The 15,462-nt window shown below is 49.7% G+C and overlaps 1 protein-coding gene across 3 annotated transcripts in view; it reads left to right on the top strand.

Moving 5' to 3' along the window:
* The window catches only part of TLN1 (talin 1), a 42,369-nt gene extending 35,116 nt beyond the window's left edge, over positions 1 to 7,253 (top strand). For all 3 annotated transcript variants that reach the window (XM_044658790.1, XM_044658804.1, XM_044658797.1), the window contains exons 44-57: positions 827 to 973; positions 1,079 to 1,245; positions 1,452 to 1,635; positions 1,716 to 1,841; positions 1,924 to 2,040; positions 4,180 to 4,365; positions 4,484 to 4,591; positions 5,138 to 5,243; positions 5,490 to 5,614; positions 5,735 to 5,860; positions 5,971 to 6,033; positions 6,125 to 6,307; positions 6,468 to 6,596; positions 6,690 to 7,253. In XM_044658790.1, coding sequence (XP_044514725.1) covers positions 827 to 973; positions 1,079 to 1,245; positions 1,452 to 1,635; positions 1,716 to 1,841; positions 1,924 to 2,040; positions 4,180 to 4,365; positions 4,484 to 4,591; positions 5,138 to 5,243; positions 5,490 to 5,614; positions 5,735 to 5,860; positions 5,971 to 6,033; positions 6,125 to 6,307; positions 6,468 to 6,596; positions 6,690 to 6,821 — 1,899 coding nt within the window. In that variant the 3' untranslated portion in view covers positions 6,822 to 7,253. The remainder of the gene's footprint in view (positions 1 to 826; positions 974 to 1,078; positions 1,246 to 1,451; positions 1,636 to 1,715; positions 1,842 to 1,923; positions 2,041 to 4,179; positions 4,366 to 4,483; positions 4,592 to 5,137; positions 5,244 to 5,489; positions 5,615 to 5,734; positions 5,861 to 5,970; positions 6,034 to 6,124; positions 6,308 to 6,467; positions 6,597 to 6,689) is intronic.
* Positions 7,254 to 15,462: the final 8,209 nt, after the last annotated feature.

The following is a 15,462-nucleotide window of genomic DNA, read 5'->3' as shown; positions in this document are numbered from 1 at the left end:
CAGAAATCTGGGGAACAGATTGGATTACCAGACGACCATGGTATGAACAGTGAAAACAGATTTTCACTTTCCCCTGTTTGCTTATATCTCAATCCTACTAAGCCAGAAGCCTCTGAGCACATACAGAAGGTTTTGCCCTCCCTCCCTCCCTCCCTTCCTCACTGGTTTTCTTGGTCCAGCCCCTGCCACACAGGCCAGCTCCTGGGTCAGGACTGACTTTCATCCACTACTGCCTTCCAAGGACTGGGCCTAGCAGATATGTGTTCAAATCCTTAACCCTGACACTTTGTAGCCATGTGACTATGTGCAAATCCCATAACCTCTGATCTCTGCTTCCTTTCACTACCTCCCTCAAAGGATTATTGTGAGGAAAGCACTTGGTAAGCATTACAAAATGCTGCATAAATGTGAGTAGTTGTGGTTAGCTTGGACTCAGAGTCTCTCCATGACATCATTGTCGTCTTCTCCCCCATCTCCATCCCCATCCACATTTAATACTGAACTCTGCATTCATATGTGTGCTTATGAACACAGTACATTTTCTCATGTAAGCATTTTCTGTCTACAAGATAACACATCCAGGAAGATACATGTCGTGAGTTTTTGGCTTTTCTTTTGTTTGTTTTAATACCTCAAAACATAGCTTCCGTGCTCCCATCGGCTCCGTATGTTAGCCGCTGTTACCGTTCTGTGACCCCCCCAAATACCTTATATAGGTTCTCCCTTGCCCCTTTTTACTTCCGCCTGAGTACCTCAGTACATCTTAGATAACCGCCAAGAGATGCCCATTCATCGCCTGTCCTGCCACTGTCCTTTGTGCTCACAGATTGGTGCCCATATCAAGCACCGGGTGCAGGAGCTGGGCCACGGCTGTGCGGCCCTGGTCACAAAGGCAGGAGCCCTGCAGTGTAGCCCCAGTGATGCCTACACCAGGAAAGAGCTGATGGAGTGTGCCCGACGTGTGTCTGAGAAGGTAACCTCCGCGCCCATCGCCCATCCTGAACCCCTACAGCCAGCTCACCCAGGCCAAGCACTCTGCCCATGAGAAACCGCACGACATCGTCCTCTCTCCTTCCAGGTCTCCCACGTTCTGGCCGCACTCCAAGCTGGGAACCGCGGCACCCAGGCCTGCATCACGGCAGCCAGCGCCGTGTCTGGCATTATTGCTGACCTCGACACCACCATCATGTTCGCCACAGCAGGGACACTCAACCGTGAGGGTGCCGAGACCTTTGCTGATCACCGGTGAGGAGAAGAACCTGGGGGTGGGGAGGAGGGCGGAGGTGGTTTGGAAGGGCAGAAGGAGCCAACGAACCTCATCTAGGACAGACAGACTGTCTCGAGGGAACCAAGAGAAGAGGAAGGATAAGAAACTGGAATGAGAGAGGAAATAGGAACAGGGGGGCCTAAAGAAGGCTGCGTAAGCTCTACAGGTAGCATTTTCCACACAGGGAGGGCATCCTCAAGACTGCAAAGGCACTGGTGGAGGACACAAAGGTCCTGGTACAGAACGCGGCTGCGAGCCAAGAAAAGCTGGCCCAAGCTGCCCAGTCCTCTGTGGGCACCATTACCCGCCTGGCTGATGTGGTTAAGCTAGGTGCAGCCAGCCTGGGTGCTGAGGACCCTGAGACCCAGGTATCTACCCCATCCCATCCCTGTCCCCAACCAAACAACCCCCCATTTCCGAGCTCCAGCCAGCCTCTCATTCCACGCAGGTGGTGCTGATCAATGCAGTTAAGGATGTGGCCAAGGCTCTGGGGGACCTCATCAGCGCCACCAAGGCTGCAGCAGGCAAAGTGGGTGATGACCCTGCTGTGTGGCAGCTCAAGAACTCTGCCAAGGTGGGTAGGAGAAGGCAGGGGTGAAAGGGAGATGGAAGGAAGGGCAGGGCCTTCACACTCATGCCGTGCCTCACTCTCCCAGGTGATGGTGACCAATGTGACGTCATTGCTCAAGACTGTGAAAGCAGTGGAGGACGAGGCCACAAAGGGCACCCGGGCTCTGGAGGCTACCACAGAGCACATCCGGCAGGAGCTGGCGGTGAGAGCGCTCATTAGGTGAACCCGTGACTCCTACAGCCACGCAGAAATGCCCATCCAGACGTGTGCACATACTCACATTCCCTTCGTTACCATCCCATTGAGACTGCCACACTCACTTTTTTAACTCTAACCTTCCACCTTAGAATCACTACTGAGTATTGGTTCCAAGGCAGGAGAACAGTAAGGGCTAGGAAATGGGGGTCAAGTGACTTGCCCAGGGTCACACAGCTGGGAAGTGTTGGAGGCCACATTTGAACCCAGGATCTCCCATCTCTAGGCCTGGCTCTCCATCCACTGAGCCACTTAGCTGTCCCCTAAACTCCCTTCTTAATATTGTAGTCTCTTTTCTGCCTCTACCATTCTGCCCCCCCCCACATGACCTCTGACCACCAGATCCAGGGCCCTTCTCATGTCCCTTATCATCTGGAGAACATGACTGTGTCCACTGAGCCCCTCCTGAAGCCTTGCTCCTTTGGTTTCCATGGCACAGCAGGAGCCTCTTTAGCTCCTCCTTCTCTGACCATTTTTCCTTTGTCACCATTGCTGGCTCCTCATCTGTGTTTTTTAGTATGTGTATGTGCACATTCAGAATGTATGTATATACATGTGGACATGTGCCTGTGTGTGCACATGTGTATGCATACACATGTATTCAAGCATTTGTGTGTGTGTTGTACATATCCATATGTACATCCACATACCACTCCGTCTCTTTCTCTCTCTTTCCCTTTCCTCGTATATAATCATTTTCCAGGCCTTCTTGGTTCCTCTTTCAAAGTCTCTCAGATCAGTCCCCATTTTTCCATTCATTCCTACTGCTGTCATCTTCGCTCATTCCAGCCCACATCGCTCTCTGGTCCGGGCCTCTCCCTGGCCTTCTTTGTCTAGTCCGCCCGCCCCTACCCCTCTTGCCCAGAGCTGCTAAATCTGTCTTCATAATCGTTCATATTACTGCCCTGCTCAGAAGTCTTCCCTGACTCCCCATTGCTTACCCAATCAAGCCCTTCCTCTTCATACTACTTTTCAAGACCCTGAACATGGCCCAAATCTGCCTCTACTGCACTACCCAGACACTGACTAGGCTCCAGTTATACAGAGCAGCAGATTCAGTATTATCTGAACACACCCAGGGCTCTGCCATACCTGTGCCTTTCTGCATGCCATTTCCTCCACCCAAAATGCCCCTCTCCACCCTCCCCAACCCCCCCCCAAGAGCACCCATCACTCCAGGCCCGGAGTACCCAGAGTTCTAATTGCTGGAAATAACAAAAAAAAGGTAAAAAATAGTCCCTGTCCTCAAGGCATTTCTATTCTGATGGGATGGCACCATGTAAATAACTAGGTACATACCAGATAATGTGAGGAAATCTCAAAGATTTCAAGGCACTAGCAGCTGGGGAGACCAGGAAAGGCCTCCTGAAGAACATGGTATTTAGGCAAACGCTCAATAGTAGCTGATGGAGCAGGTGTAAACTGTAAAAAACTTGCATAAGCTGTGAACTATGAAACTTTTCTGCCTATTATCATCCTACAAACTGCTTCCCTCTCCCACCCCTACCTATTCCCTTTAGATCTTTGTTTATGGCACTTCAGTAAATCTTTAAATACCTAAAAACTTTTTTTTTAAAGCAGGGAAGGGTAATGATATATTATTAGCAATATTATATGTCTTCTCTTCCTTATTTGAATTTAACTTCCTTATGGCTAGAGACCATTCGTCATTATATCTTAGATTTGAACAAAATATAAGCCCCCTTGGAGTAGGAATTGTTTCATATTTGCACCCCCAGTGCCTAGTACAGTGCCCAGCAACAAAGTAGATTCTTAATAGGTCATAGTTAATTGATTAGTGCTTAGTAAATGTTATTGAATGAATCCACATACCCAGCACCAGAAAGTACCTTAGAAGCCCTGATGATTGATCCATCGATTTCTCATTCCAGTCTAATGACAAAGAGGATGAAGTTCAATTCCAGTTCTGCTACTTGGACAAATCCCTTCCCATTCATAGCTTACTTCTCTGAAGAAGTGCTGCTTGCTCTTCCTTCAGATCAGTCTCCTTGAGCTCTGTAGCCCAAGATTAGATGACTGTCCAAATCCTGCTGCATCACTTTTCATGACTTTGTCCTCTCTGCAGGTTTTCTGTTCCCCAGAACCCCCTGCCAAGACCTCAACCCCAGAAGATTTCATACGAATGACCAAAGGTATAACCATGGCCACCGCCAAGGCTGTTGCTGCCGGCAACTCCTGTCGCCAGGAGGATGTCATTGCCACAGCCAACCTGAGTCGCCGTGCCATAGCCGACATGCTGCGGGCCTGCAAGGTATGCTGGGTAGGAAAGAGGTGGTGGAGACTGAAGGATGCACAGGGAAGGTGTCCTGGCTGGAGGGATAGATAGAGGGACATTCCTGGTGCTGACAGTTTTTTCTCTGGGAAAACAGGAGGCTGCCTATCACCCTGAGGTGGCCCCTGAAGTTCGACTCCGGGCTTTGCACTACGGCCGGGAGTGTGCCAATGGCTACCTCGAACTGCTGGACCACGTGCTACTGGTGAGGGAGGAGGTTCTGGCTTCTGGCCACCCCCCAGCGTGTCCCCTCTACTGGCTTCTCGGCTCAGGCCCCTGTACCCCCTCAGCCCTTCTCCCAACCACCCATCCTACAAAAATCCTGGTGGCTTCTAGAACGTCCCATTCTGTGACCTCCCAGCCCAAGACTCTTCCATCTGTCATTCTCTTCTTCATCCGCTTGTGTTTCTGTCCCTGCCCCAACTCATACGTATTTCTTCCTCGCCCGCTCCTCTTGCTCTTCTCATTCGTTTCTTCTCTCTTCATTCTTCTTGTTCTTTATCAGCCGGTGAGTGCCTCTTAACCTCACTGCCTGGACTGAATGTGAGGCATGATGGTTGAAGGGTCTGCTGTGCCGTGTCGTGAAGGGAGCATGATGAGTGGTGGGGAGGGCAGTTTGGGGGGGACGAATGATGAGGGGAAGATGTGGGGGGGGCTCTTGTGTCTATCAAGAGGGTCTGAAGTTCTTAGGGGGGAAGAGTTGGTTGGGCAGAACGTGGAACCTGTCACCTGATCCCTGCCATCGCCACAGACCCTGCAGAAACCGAGCCCAGAACTGAAACAGCAGTTAACAGGACATTCCAAGCGTGTGGCTGGATCTGTCACTGAGCTCATCCAAGCCGCTGAGGCCATGAAGGGTGAGGAAGGGCACCGGGTCAGGGTAGGAAGCAGCCCTCAGCTCGACATGAGCCACCCTTCTCCTCCTCAGGCCTCATCAGGCCATTCATAGCCAGAGAGAAACGTGGATTTCCCCCGAGTTCCAAATCACCACCTAAGCTTTGAGTTTTCCACACAAGCCCAGTCCCACAGTCCAATGTCCTGGGTTCAATTCCCCCAAAGCTGCTGCACCACTTGCTTTGCCCTCACCTAACCCACTCTCCTAGGAACGGAATGGGTCGATCCTGAGGACCCCACAGTCATTGCTGAAAACGAACTACTGGGAGCTGCAGCAGCCATTGAGGCAGCAGCCAAGAAGCTGGAACAGCTCAAGCCCAGGGCCAAGCCCAAGGTCAGCCCCCCCCATCACCAACCATTTTGTGGCTCTTCCCCCACACACACCTTGAGCCCATCCCCTCCCCATTACACTCAGCCCCATCTCGTCTCCCTCCAATCACCTGCTACATTGCAGGAAGCAGACGAATCGCTGAACTTTGAGGAGCAGATCCTAGAAGCAGCCAAGTCCATCGCGGCAGCAACCAGCGCCCTGGTGAAGGCGGCATCTGCCGCCCAGAGGGAGTTGGTGGCTCAGGGGAAGGTAAGGCCTCGTGGAAGGAATAATGTGGGTGAATGTTATGCTCGTCATCCGTACTCTCCTGTCTGGCTTGGGCAGAGCGGCCCCAGGCACCCTTCCATCTCTCCCCGCAGGTGGGGGCCATCCCGGCCAACGCGTTGGATGATGGGCAGTGGTCTCAGGGCCTCATTTCTGCTGTGAGTACCCGGCGTGCAGAAGCTCTGGGGAAGGGCTGCTGGAGATGCGGGGGCTCCGCCGGGTCTGACTCCCCTTCCTCTGCCCACCCAGGCCCGGATGGTGGCCGCCGCCACCAACAATCTGTGTGAGGCGGCCAATGCGGCTGTGCAGGGTCATGCCAGCCAGGAGAAGCTCATCTCATCTGCCAAACAAGTGGCGGCCTCCACGGCTCAGCTGCTCGTCGCCTGCAAAGTCAAGGCAGACCAGGACTCGGAGGCCATGAAGCGGCTACAGGTGGGAACCCCTGAAGCCCTCCTCCTGCACCCCCTGTCGCAATGGGTCTTGGGCTGCCTGCTCTGGAGTGTCCCCAGAAGACAACTGTGGGGGGGGACCCCCTCTGCCCCCAGAGCCCCCCATCTGGGACACAGCCTCACCCCGATCTGTCTCGTCCCAGGCGGCTGGCAACGCTGTGAAGCGAGCCTCGGACAACCTGGTGAAGGCCGCGCAGAAAGCCGCAGCCTTCGAGGACCAAGAGAACGAGACCGTCGTGGTGAAGGAGAGGATGGTGGGCGGCATCGCCCAGGTGAGCGCTTCCTCGGGGCGGCGGGAGAAGGGAGCGGAGGAGGGTGGCCACTTCCCAGGCTGAAGCCGGCCCTTCCCTCCTTCGTCCGCCCAGATAATCGCAGCCCAAGAGGAGATGCTTCGGAAAGAGCGAGAGCTGGAGGAGGCCCGGAAGAAGCTGGCACAGATCCGGCAGCAACAGTACAAGTTCCTGCCTTCAGAGCTGCGGGACGAGGGCCAGCACTGAGGACCAGAACTCTGTTTGAACACAGCCTGGGCCGGAGACTGCGCCCGCCCTTCTGTGGCCCAGAGCCTCCCGCCACCCCAGGCCGGGCTCTGCCCGCACCGCCGCACGTCCCCTTTCCCCTGCCCTGTCCAAGTGCCTTCATGCCTGGGGTTCAGCCTTCAGCCCAGCCCTGGGATCCCCCAAGTGCCTCCCCCTCCTCAGAGTATTAACGCTCGCTCCGAGTATTAACGCTGCTGCACCCGCCCGCACCGCCAGGGGCTGCACCGGCCCCACCCGCCGTGGCTCTCAGCCGGTCCCCACTAGCCTTGGCTCCGTCACCTTTTTTGATATTGTCCCCCTACCCTAGCCGTGTGGGGATGCAGGGGCCACACCCCCCACCTGCCCCCAAACAGGCCACCCCCCAATAAAGGTGGTTCTGCCGCCAACTCCTAACAGGTCCTCTGAGGTCACTGCACTCCCCGGGGGCGGAGGAGCCCCGAGCCAGAGGGCGGCCACCCCGCAGCGGTAGATGGGGAGGGGAGAGCCCGAGCCTGCTGCTGACCCACAGCAGCTCCTCGGCTGGAGGCTGCAAGCCTCTGTCTTGGGATTCTTCCTCGCCGCCACCCCCATAGCCATAGCCCGTGTGGGCCGTGCCTTTAGCCCTGCGCTCCCCGGAATGTCCAGTTGGGCCATAGAGGGTGGACAGCTTTGGGTCTGGAGCTGAAGAAGCTCGTTTGGATCCTGGATCCAAACTTCGTCCTCACGCAGCCTTGCCACAGCGTCAGAGGCAGGTTCCCCCCTCCTGTGACGAGCTCGCCGGGTTCTCCTGCCTGTGACACGAGCGCATCGGCCCAAATCTGCGGTTCTGCGCCGCTCCTCAGCCTCGCTTCGTTTATAAAATCAAGTGGGCTGGATTTCAAAAGGGATGCCGGTTTCCCTTCGGCTCTGCCTCCGGCCCCCTATTAACCTTCAACCCCAGTTTGGGAAGCTTCCCCACTAAACCAGCGGAAAGGGAAGGGGCCATCTTACTTGGATGCCTCTTGGGACTCGTAAGGACTCTGGATCCATCTGCCAGATGGCTGTTTCCTCGCGTTCTCACGGCACCAGCCTTGGGCCAGGGGACAAGCAGCTGGGTCTCAGGCCCCGAGTTTCCCCTCCTTCCTCAGGACCCAAACTGGCTTTATCTGCCATTGATCTCTTAAAACTGCCCTTTTTGAATCTCTCCTGCTCAAAAAGTAATTAGCTTTTGGGGCAACTGGGCAGCTCTGTGGATTGAGAGTCAGGCCTAGAGACGGGAGGTCCTGGGTTCAAATGTGGCCTCAGACACTTCCCAGCTGTGTGACCCTGGGCAAGTCACTTGACCCCCATTGCCCACCCTTACCTCTCTTCCACCTATAAGTCAAATACACAAAAGTTAAGGGTTTAAAAGAAAAAAAGTAATTAGCTTTTACTGGGGCCTCAAGGCACCCAACGAGCCCTGGATATTGCATTCATGGACTCGGTCTAGTCAGGAGAAGACAAGTCTGAAGGGTTTAGCCATCCGCTCTGCAGGAGAGATTCAGGGACCGTCCCAGCCTTCGAGGACCTCCCCCTCTCCTGTACGGCTGGTCCTGGGGTCAAACAGGACCTCGGGGCCAGGGGTCACGGGGGCTCTGGAAGAAATGATGTCCGAGTTATCCTTTAAAGGGCTGGTAGGAAGTAAGGGGGGACAGGAGGACGGGCGCAAGTGTGTCAGGAGGTCACTTTGGAGCTTGCCGAGTCCCAGTACTGGGCCTGGAAGGTGGCGTGTCCTGATTGAGGCCCGCAGACGCGGGCGCTGTGCCCGCCTCTCTCTTGGGTCCCGCTTATCAGATTTGCCGCTGATGTGGGGAGGCGAGTCTGACACCAGAAGGCAGAGCCGGACCACATTCCTCTGGGAAAGACTGGGGGGTGGGAGAGGGCGAGGGGAGTGCCAGCTCCGGGTGAGTCGGCTGCCCCAAAAGCTCGCGCAGTGTCCAGACCCGTTAGTGTAGACACGCACACACACCAACTACTCAGCCCTGACTGGACCGCATCTCCACCGCCCAGTTGGGTTTGGGCTGTGACGTTCAGAAGCCAACTGGATCGTGTTCCAAATTAAATGTTCTGGGTGTCAGAAGAACTGGCGGCAGTGCTCAGACAGAGCTCATGCCCGCTTCTGCATAAGAAGTTCTGGGCCCAGGACGACGCCCGAGTCGGTGGTCTCCGAGGTTCCGGCCAGCTCTTACTCTGATGTGGTCAGAGGCGTGGCGTGATCGGGTTTGCTTATCAAAAGTTCTGAGACCTCTTAGGAAGCGCCGGGGCCCTTCGAGTGGCTGCTCCATTGAGGGGGTCTGGGGGATAGAGGAGAGCGTCGGGAGAAGGGCCGGCAGGAGCTCTGCAGCTGGACACCGGAGAGCGGAAGGATGGAAAAACGCAAAGCTCCAAAAATGGGAGATGGGGTAAATGGTGTACCCCAAGCAGAAATAGTGAGGACAGGAGGGGAACAAGCACTTATTAAATGCCTACTCCATGCCAGCCACCGTACCAAGTGCTTTGCAAATATTTCATTTGATTCTCACCAAAACCCTGGGGGAGAGGCACATCTTTTTTTGATTTTTCATTTTATTAATATCTATTATAGTTAGGGAACAGAGACAGGTTTGTTGTTTTTTTAGTGATTTACCCAGGGTCACATGGCTAATGGGCGTCTGAGCCCAGGTATTCCTGACTCCCGGACTCTAGCCACTGCACCATCTAGCTTTCTAGCAAATAAGCTGTTTCAGACATGTTGAGTTTGAGGTAGGATTGAGGCATTCAGGTGGAAACACTGTGGACAATTGGAGATTTAGAGCTGTAGTTTGGAAGGAGGGACTAGATTTCTGGGTCATTTGCAAAACAAACAAAAAAAAAAACTAATCAAAATCATGGGACCAGATGAGATTTCCAAGGGAATGAAGACATTACAAATAAAGCTGAGGAGAGCTGGGTGGCTCAGTGGAGAGAGAACTGGGCCTGGAGATGGAAGGTCCTGGGTTCAAATATGGCCTCAGACACATCCTAGCTGTGTGACCCTGAGCAAGTCACTTAACCACAACTGCCTCCCCCTTACCTCTTTACTACTTTGGAAGTAATACTTTTAATCAATTCAAAGCCAGAAGATAAGGGTTATAAAAAATAAAAGTAAGACAGATCCTTAGGTAATATATTTGCCAAATATTTGTTAAAAACAAGAATTCAGAAAAGGAGCAATTAGAGGGGTAGAGGGAGAATGAAAAGAATATGATATATCCAAAGAAGACAAGATTCTCCAGTAACAGATCACATCCTCTAGAGAGACTGGGGATGAGGACTAAAAGATGCCCATTGAATTTAGGGATTAGGTCATTCAACTATGAAAGGTACAATTTTATAGGGATTCTGAGAAGAGGAAAAGCACAACTAAGTGGGGAATAAGAAAAGGTTGCCTAGAGGAAATGGCATTTGAGGGAGAGCTAAAGCAGCCATTCCAAATAGGGGAGAAGAAAGAAGGCAAGAATAAGCTTGTCGGTCCAACTAGAATGGAGGGTGCCTTCAAAGAATTAACTAGAAATATGACTGGAAAAGTTAATTGATACTAAACAGAAGGTTCTAAAATGCTGGACTAAGGAGTTTTTATTTAATTAGAACACTTTTAAAATGGTTTATTAAGTTTAATTTAGAACACTTTTTAAAAATGTTTAGCAAAGGGGGCAGCTGGGTGGCTCAGTGGATTGAGAGCCAGGCCCAGAGAAGGGAGGTCCTGGGTTCAAATCTGACCTCTTACACTTCCTAGCCGTGTGACCCTAGGCAAGTCATTTGACCCCCTACTGCCTAGCCCTTACCACTCTTCTGCCTTAGAACCAATACACAGTATTGATTCTAAGATGGAAGGTAAAGGTTTAAAAAAAATTTTTTGCAAAGACATGACATGATCTGAGCTATTCTTTAGAAAAGTGAATCTGGTGACCAGGTACAGAATGGACTAAATGTAAGAAATACAATTAGGAGGTGACTGAAGTAGTTCTGGCAAAAGGCAATAAAGACCTGAATTAGGCTTGTAACAAGGAAACTGAAAATGGAAGGATGCTATGAGGTACTGGGGAGAAAGGATTTGAAAAAGCCTTGCTGATTGAATAAATGGAGGGAAGGAGGAAGACAGAGAGAGATTTGGGTTTTGGGGTTTTTATCCTGAATGAGGGGGAGATTAGTGGTGCTATTAACAGAAATGGGAAAGGAGCTATTTGGAGTTTCTTTGGAGGAAGGAGACATTATAAATTCCTTTGGGGATATCCTGAATTTACGACACTAAAGGAAATGCACAGATCTCTAACAGGAAGTGCTAGTTTGGAACCTGGAGACACAACTAGAGATAAAGACTGGGGACTCATCTGCACAGAAATAAGAATCGCAATCACAGAAATGGGTGAGCTGATTCAGTAAGACCCCAGAAAGAGAAAAGATAACCATGGAAAAAAAAAACTTAAGGACTCCCTGAAGAGAACCAAAGAAACTATCAGAAAAGTTAGAGAACTTCAAAAAAGAGTATGGCCCAGAGTGAGAAATATTGCAGAGAAGCCAAGAACAATAAGAACTGAGAAAGCACCTTGAGGATGGTGCTTGGGAGGTCTCTGATCTTTACAGCAAGAAATGAGTAGAGAAGGAGAGACTAAAGGTGGAAGAAAGATCAATCAACATTTATTAAATACCTAGAGTATACCAGGCACTATCCTTAGATCTGAGGAAAAAGAGGAAATGATGGAGTAAGGACTTGGAGAAGTCTAGAGGGAATGGGATAAAGAACACAGGTGAAAGGGTTACTAAAGAAGGAGGAATGAGATAAAGGAGAAAAAAGAAATGAGTCTAAGGAAGTGTAAAGAGTTCAGGTCATTTGCACAGAGTTAATTAGGTAGAGTTTAAAGCTCAAGGAAAACGCAGAACTAGAACCGGGAAGGAGCCCCAGAAGTCTTTTAGTTGAAACCCTTCAATTTTATAGTTGAGAAAACAAAGATTCACAGAGATTAATTTCTTTTTAAACCTTTACTTTCTGTCTTAATACAACCCTAAAACAGAAAGACGAGCTAGGCAAATGGGATTAAGTGACATGTCCAAGGTTACACAGCTAGGAAGTGACTGAGGTCACATCTGAACCCAGGTCCTCCTGATTCCAGACTTGGTGTTCTATCCACTGTATAAACTAACTGCCCCCTCAGAGATTAATTTGACTTGCCCAGAGCTACACATAGATATACTGGATTTTGAATCAAAAAGAATAGGCTTCTATATTGCCTCACCTGTTTAATAGCTGTATGACCCTCAGCAAGTCATTTAACCTCCGAACCTCAGTCTCCTCTTCTGACAGGTCAGATGACCAGATCAGACTAAGTAGTAAGTCCTTTCTAGCATCTAAATCTATGAAATTATGATTCCAGGTCTTTTGGATTCATAAAACTCACATTCTTGGGCAAAGGGAAACCACAAGAGAACAGCTGTGATAGCTTGAGAACATTGGTCCATTCCTGCCCAGGTTTTTCTTCATAGAAGGGTATAAATTTATACTAAACCTAGTCAGCACAGTTTAACAATTCTCAGCAGCCTAGGAATAAAGAAAGTGAACAGTCAAATCTGTGCCACTTCCTTTATACCCATTTTCAATGGAGGCTTCTCCTCCGAATCTCCCTAACCCCTGAGGTAAGGAATTAGGATTCTCCTTGCTCTTAGTTGCCATTCCTAGGAATTGAATTTGTCAGCCACTCAGAAACATCTCATGTTTCAAAGGCTGAACCATCTACCTCCAGGACACTCCCACATTCTACAATGATTTCTTCACCATGTCTCGAAGTCTTCCTGTCCCCACTTTACCTTATAGGGAATTGTTTTATACCAACTATTCTTACTATACCATTTAATAAATACCTTGGCTAAGAAGCTCATTGGGGCCACTGGCTGATAACCAAAGAGAAACATACCAATGGGGGCATGTGAGCAACAATACTAGAAGCCTTACTCCCTAAGCATTACTTCTAGAACCATGAGGGAAGAAGTGATCAGCCAACTTCTGGGGATCCCAGCCTGTGAACTCAAAAACTCACTTGGAGTGTGGCAGCCCTAGTGGAAGGGCTACACTATTAAAGATCAGGGGCAAGAACAGACTTTATAAAGTCACATGAGATCAGACTGAAAATCACTGATCATATCTTTGGAAATAGACATCTCCAAGCTGCTGCACATTCTTTACTTTGGGATTTACCCCTCTCATGTCCTCAGCAAAACTTTTTTTTTAACCGCTTACATTCTGTCATAGTATCAGTTCAAAGATAGAAGAGCGGCTAAGCAATGCGGGTTAAGTGGCTTGCCCAAGGCCACATCTCCAGTCTGTTGCTCTATCCACTGTGCTTCCTAGCTGCCCCCTCGGCAGAACTTTTTAACCTCATCTTATACCCATGGAATCCTGCTCATCCTGCAAGACTGAATTCAAATGCTACCTCTTTCATGAAGCTATCTTTGGTCTCCCCAGCTCCAGCTCCAAAGCCAATGGGATCCCTTTGCTTTCCTGATTTCCACTGCCTTCTGATGCAAGATCTTTTCTGTGATGCCTTTTTTCCCCCTCTACTAGATTGTAAATTCCTTAAGGGCATGTTTATTTATGGGAAAAGGAATGAAATAAGGATTTACATAGCACCTACTATGTGCTAAATGTTTTCTTACAAATATTATCTCATTTGATACAATAATCCTAGGAGGCCAGTAATATAATTATCCCCATTTTACAAGTAAGGAAACAGAGGCAGACAAAGGTTCAGTGATTTGCCAGGGATCACACAGTAAGAGTCTGAGGCTGGATTTGAACACAAATCTTCCCAACTCCAAGCTCAGCACCTCTAGGCCACCAGCTATTTCTAAGAGAAGCATCTAAGTATCCCACTCAGTCCCCAGCACAAAAGATATAGTAGGTGTGGAATAAATATCCATGGAATGATTTAAAGAAGTAAATTAGAGGTAGAGAAAGAAATGTATAATCTCTGCCAGGATTCCTAGGACTTGAATGATCTTTGGAGAGAGTGACTCAGACCCAGAGAAGAAAGGGAGGCAGCAACAAAGTTGTCTTTTTTTTTTTTTAACCCTTACCAGAATTCTGTCTTAGAGTCAATGCTAAGTAATGGTTCCAAGGCAGAAGAGAGGTAAGGGCTAGGCAAAGGGATTAAATGACTTGTCAAGAGTCACACAACTAGGAAGTGTCTGAGGGCAGATTTGAAACCAGGATCTTCTGGTTCCAGGCCTGGTTCTCTTTCCACTGAGCTACCTATCTATTCCAGCAGCAAGAATCTTGAGGAATGGGGATATTGGAGTATAGGATAAGTATTCCTCTTAGTCCCTTCTCTCAAATCTACCTAACACCTGGCCCCCAATCAGAAATAACCCTCTAGAGCAGGGGCCGGGAACGTATGGCTCTCAAGCCAGATGTGGCTCTTTCTGCAGGAGCCACAAAGTCAATTTTTTTTTTCAGGCACTGTTACAGGAGCGCGCACTGTGAGCACTGTACGGCTCTCATGAAATTACATTTTTAAAAATGTGGTGTTTATGGCTCTCATGGCCAAAAAGGTTGCCGATCCCTGGTCTAGACCCATGGTGGCAAACCTATGGCACATGTGCCACAGATCCCTTTCTGTAGATACTTGAGCCATCACCTGCCAGGGTTCATGACTAGAAAGGCAGAGGGACTCAAGTGGAGCTGCTCCTTTCCCCCTCTCCACCTTGCCTGAGGACAATGTTTCATTTCACTGCCCTTCTGCCCAGCAACACAATGGGAGCACTTCCTCCCTCCCCTGTCTGGGGTAAGGGGAGGGGAGGCAGCACTCAGTCTCTAAAAAGTTCGCCATCACTGCTCCAGACCCTCTCTTCAGTTTCCCTTGACAACTCTAAGCACTTCAAGTTAGGCATTTTCAATTTAAAGATAAAATAAAAAACAACCTGGTGACTCCCAGTCTTGGCAGCAGGAAAAGCTGGATTTAAGTCCTACCTTAGACATTGACTAGTCTAATAAAAATCTCACAGGCTTCTGGGCTTAAATTATCTAATCTACATAATGTAAAGGCTGAACTAGATGATAATTTAAAGTCTCTTTTAGTTCTAAATCAAAGATCTTTTATAAAGGATTCTTTCCATTAAGGGATCTAATGGTTCCAGAAGGCAAGGAAACACGATCAGTGTACAAGTAATGACATAAGGTTAAAAGTTATGGACTTTTTATAGTTAATATCCTCGTCCCAAGAAATTAGAAGGCGAGATCTAGAGGGTAAAGTCTTGAAGGAGAGGCACCTTTAGAATGGATGGGAAGCAAGGAAGGTGGGGCAAAGAATGTGACATGAAGATGTTGGGGGGTGGAGTTGGAAAGTGGAGCCTATTCTAAACATGGGAGCTGCCTAAGCAAAGGCAGAATCAGAAGGCATCTATTTTTATTCTGATCAACAATCATTCTTTCCTATGTAGACAAGTCTCAGTAACTGCGATTAAGAAATCAAGGACAACGGGGGCAGCTGGGTAGCTCAGTGGATTGAGAGCCAGCCAGATCTAGAGAAGGGAGGTCCTAGGTTCAAATGTGGCCTCAGACACTTCCCAGCTGTGTGACCCTGGGCAAGTCACTTAA

The sequence above is a fragment of the Gracilinanus agilis genome, chromosome 1 (assembly GCF_016433145.1).
Source record: "Gracilinanus agilis isolate LMUSP501 chromosome 1, AgileGrace, whole genome shotgun sequence".
In the NCBI taxonomy this organism is placed as follows: Eukaryota; Metazoa; Chordata; class Mammalia; order Didelphimorphia; family Didelphidae; genus Gracilinanus; species Gracilinanus agilis.
The sequence above is the reverse complement of the archived record's forward strand: the minus strand, read 5'-3'. Positions and strand labels throughout refer to the sequence as shown.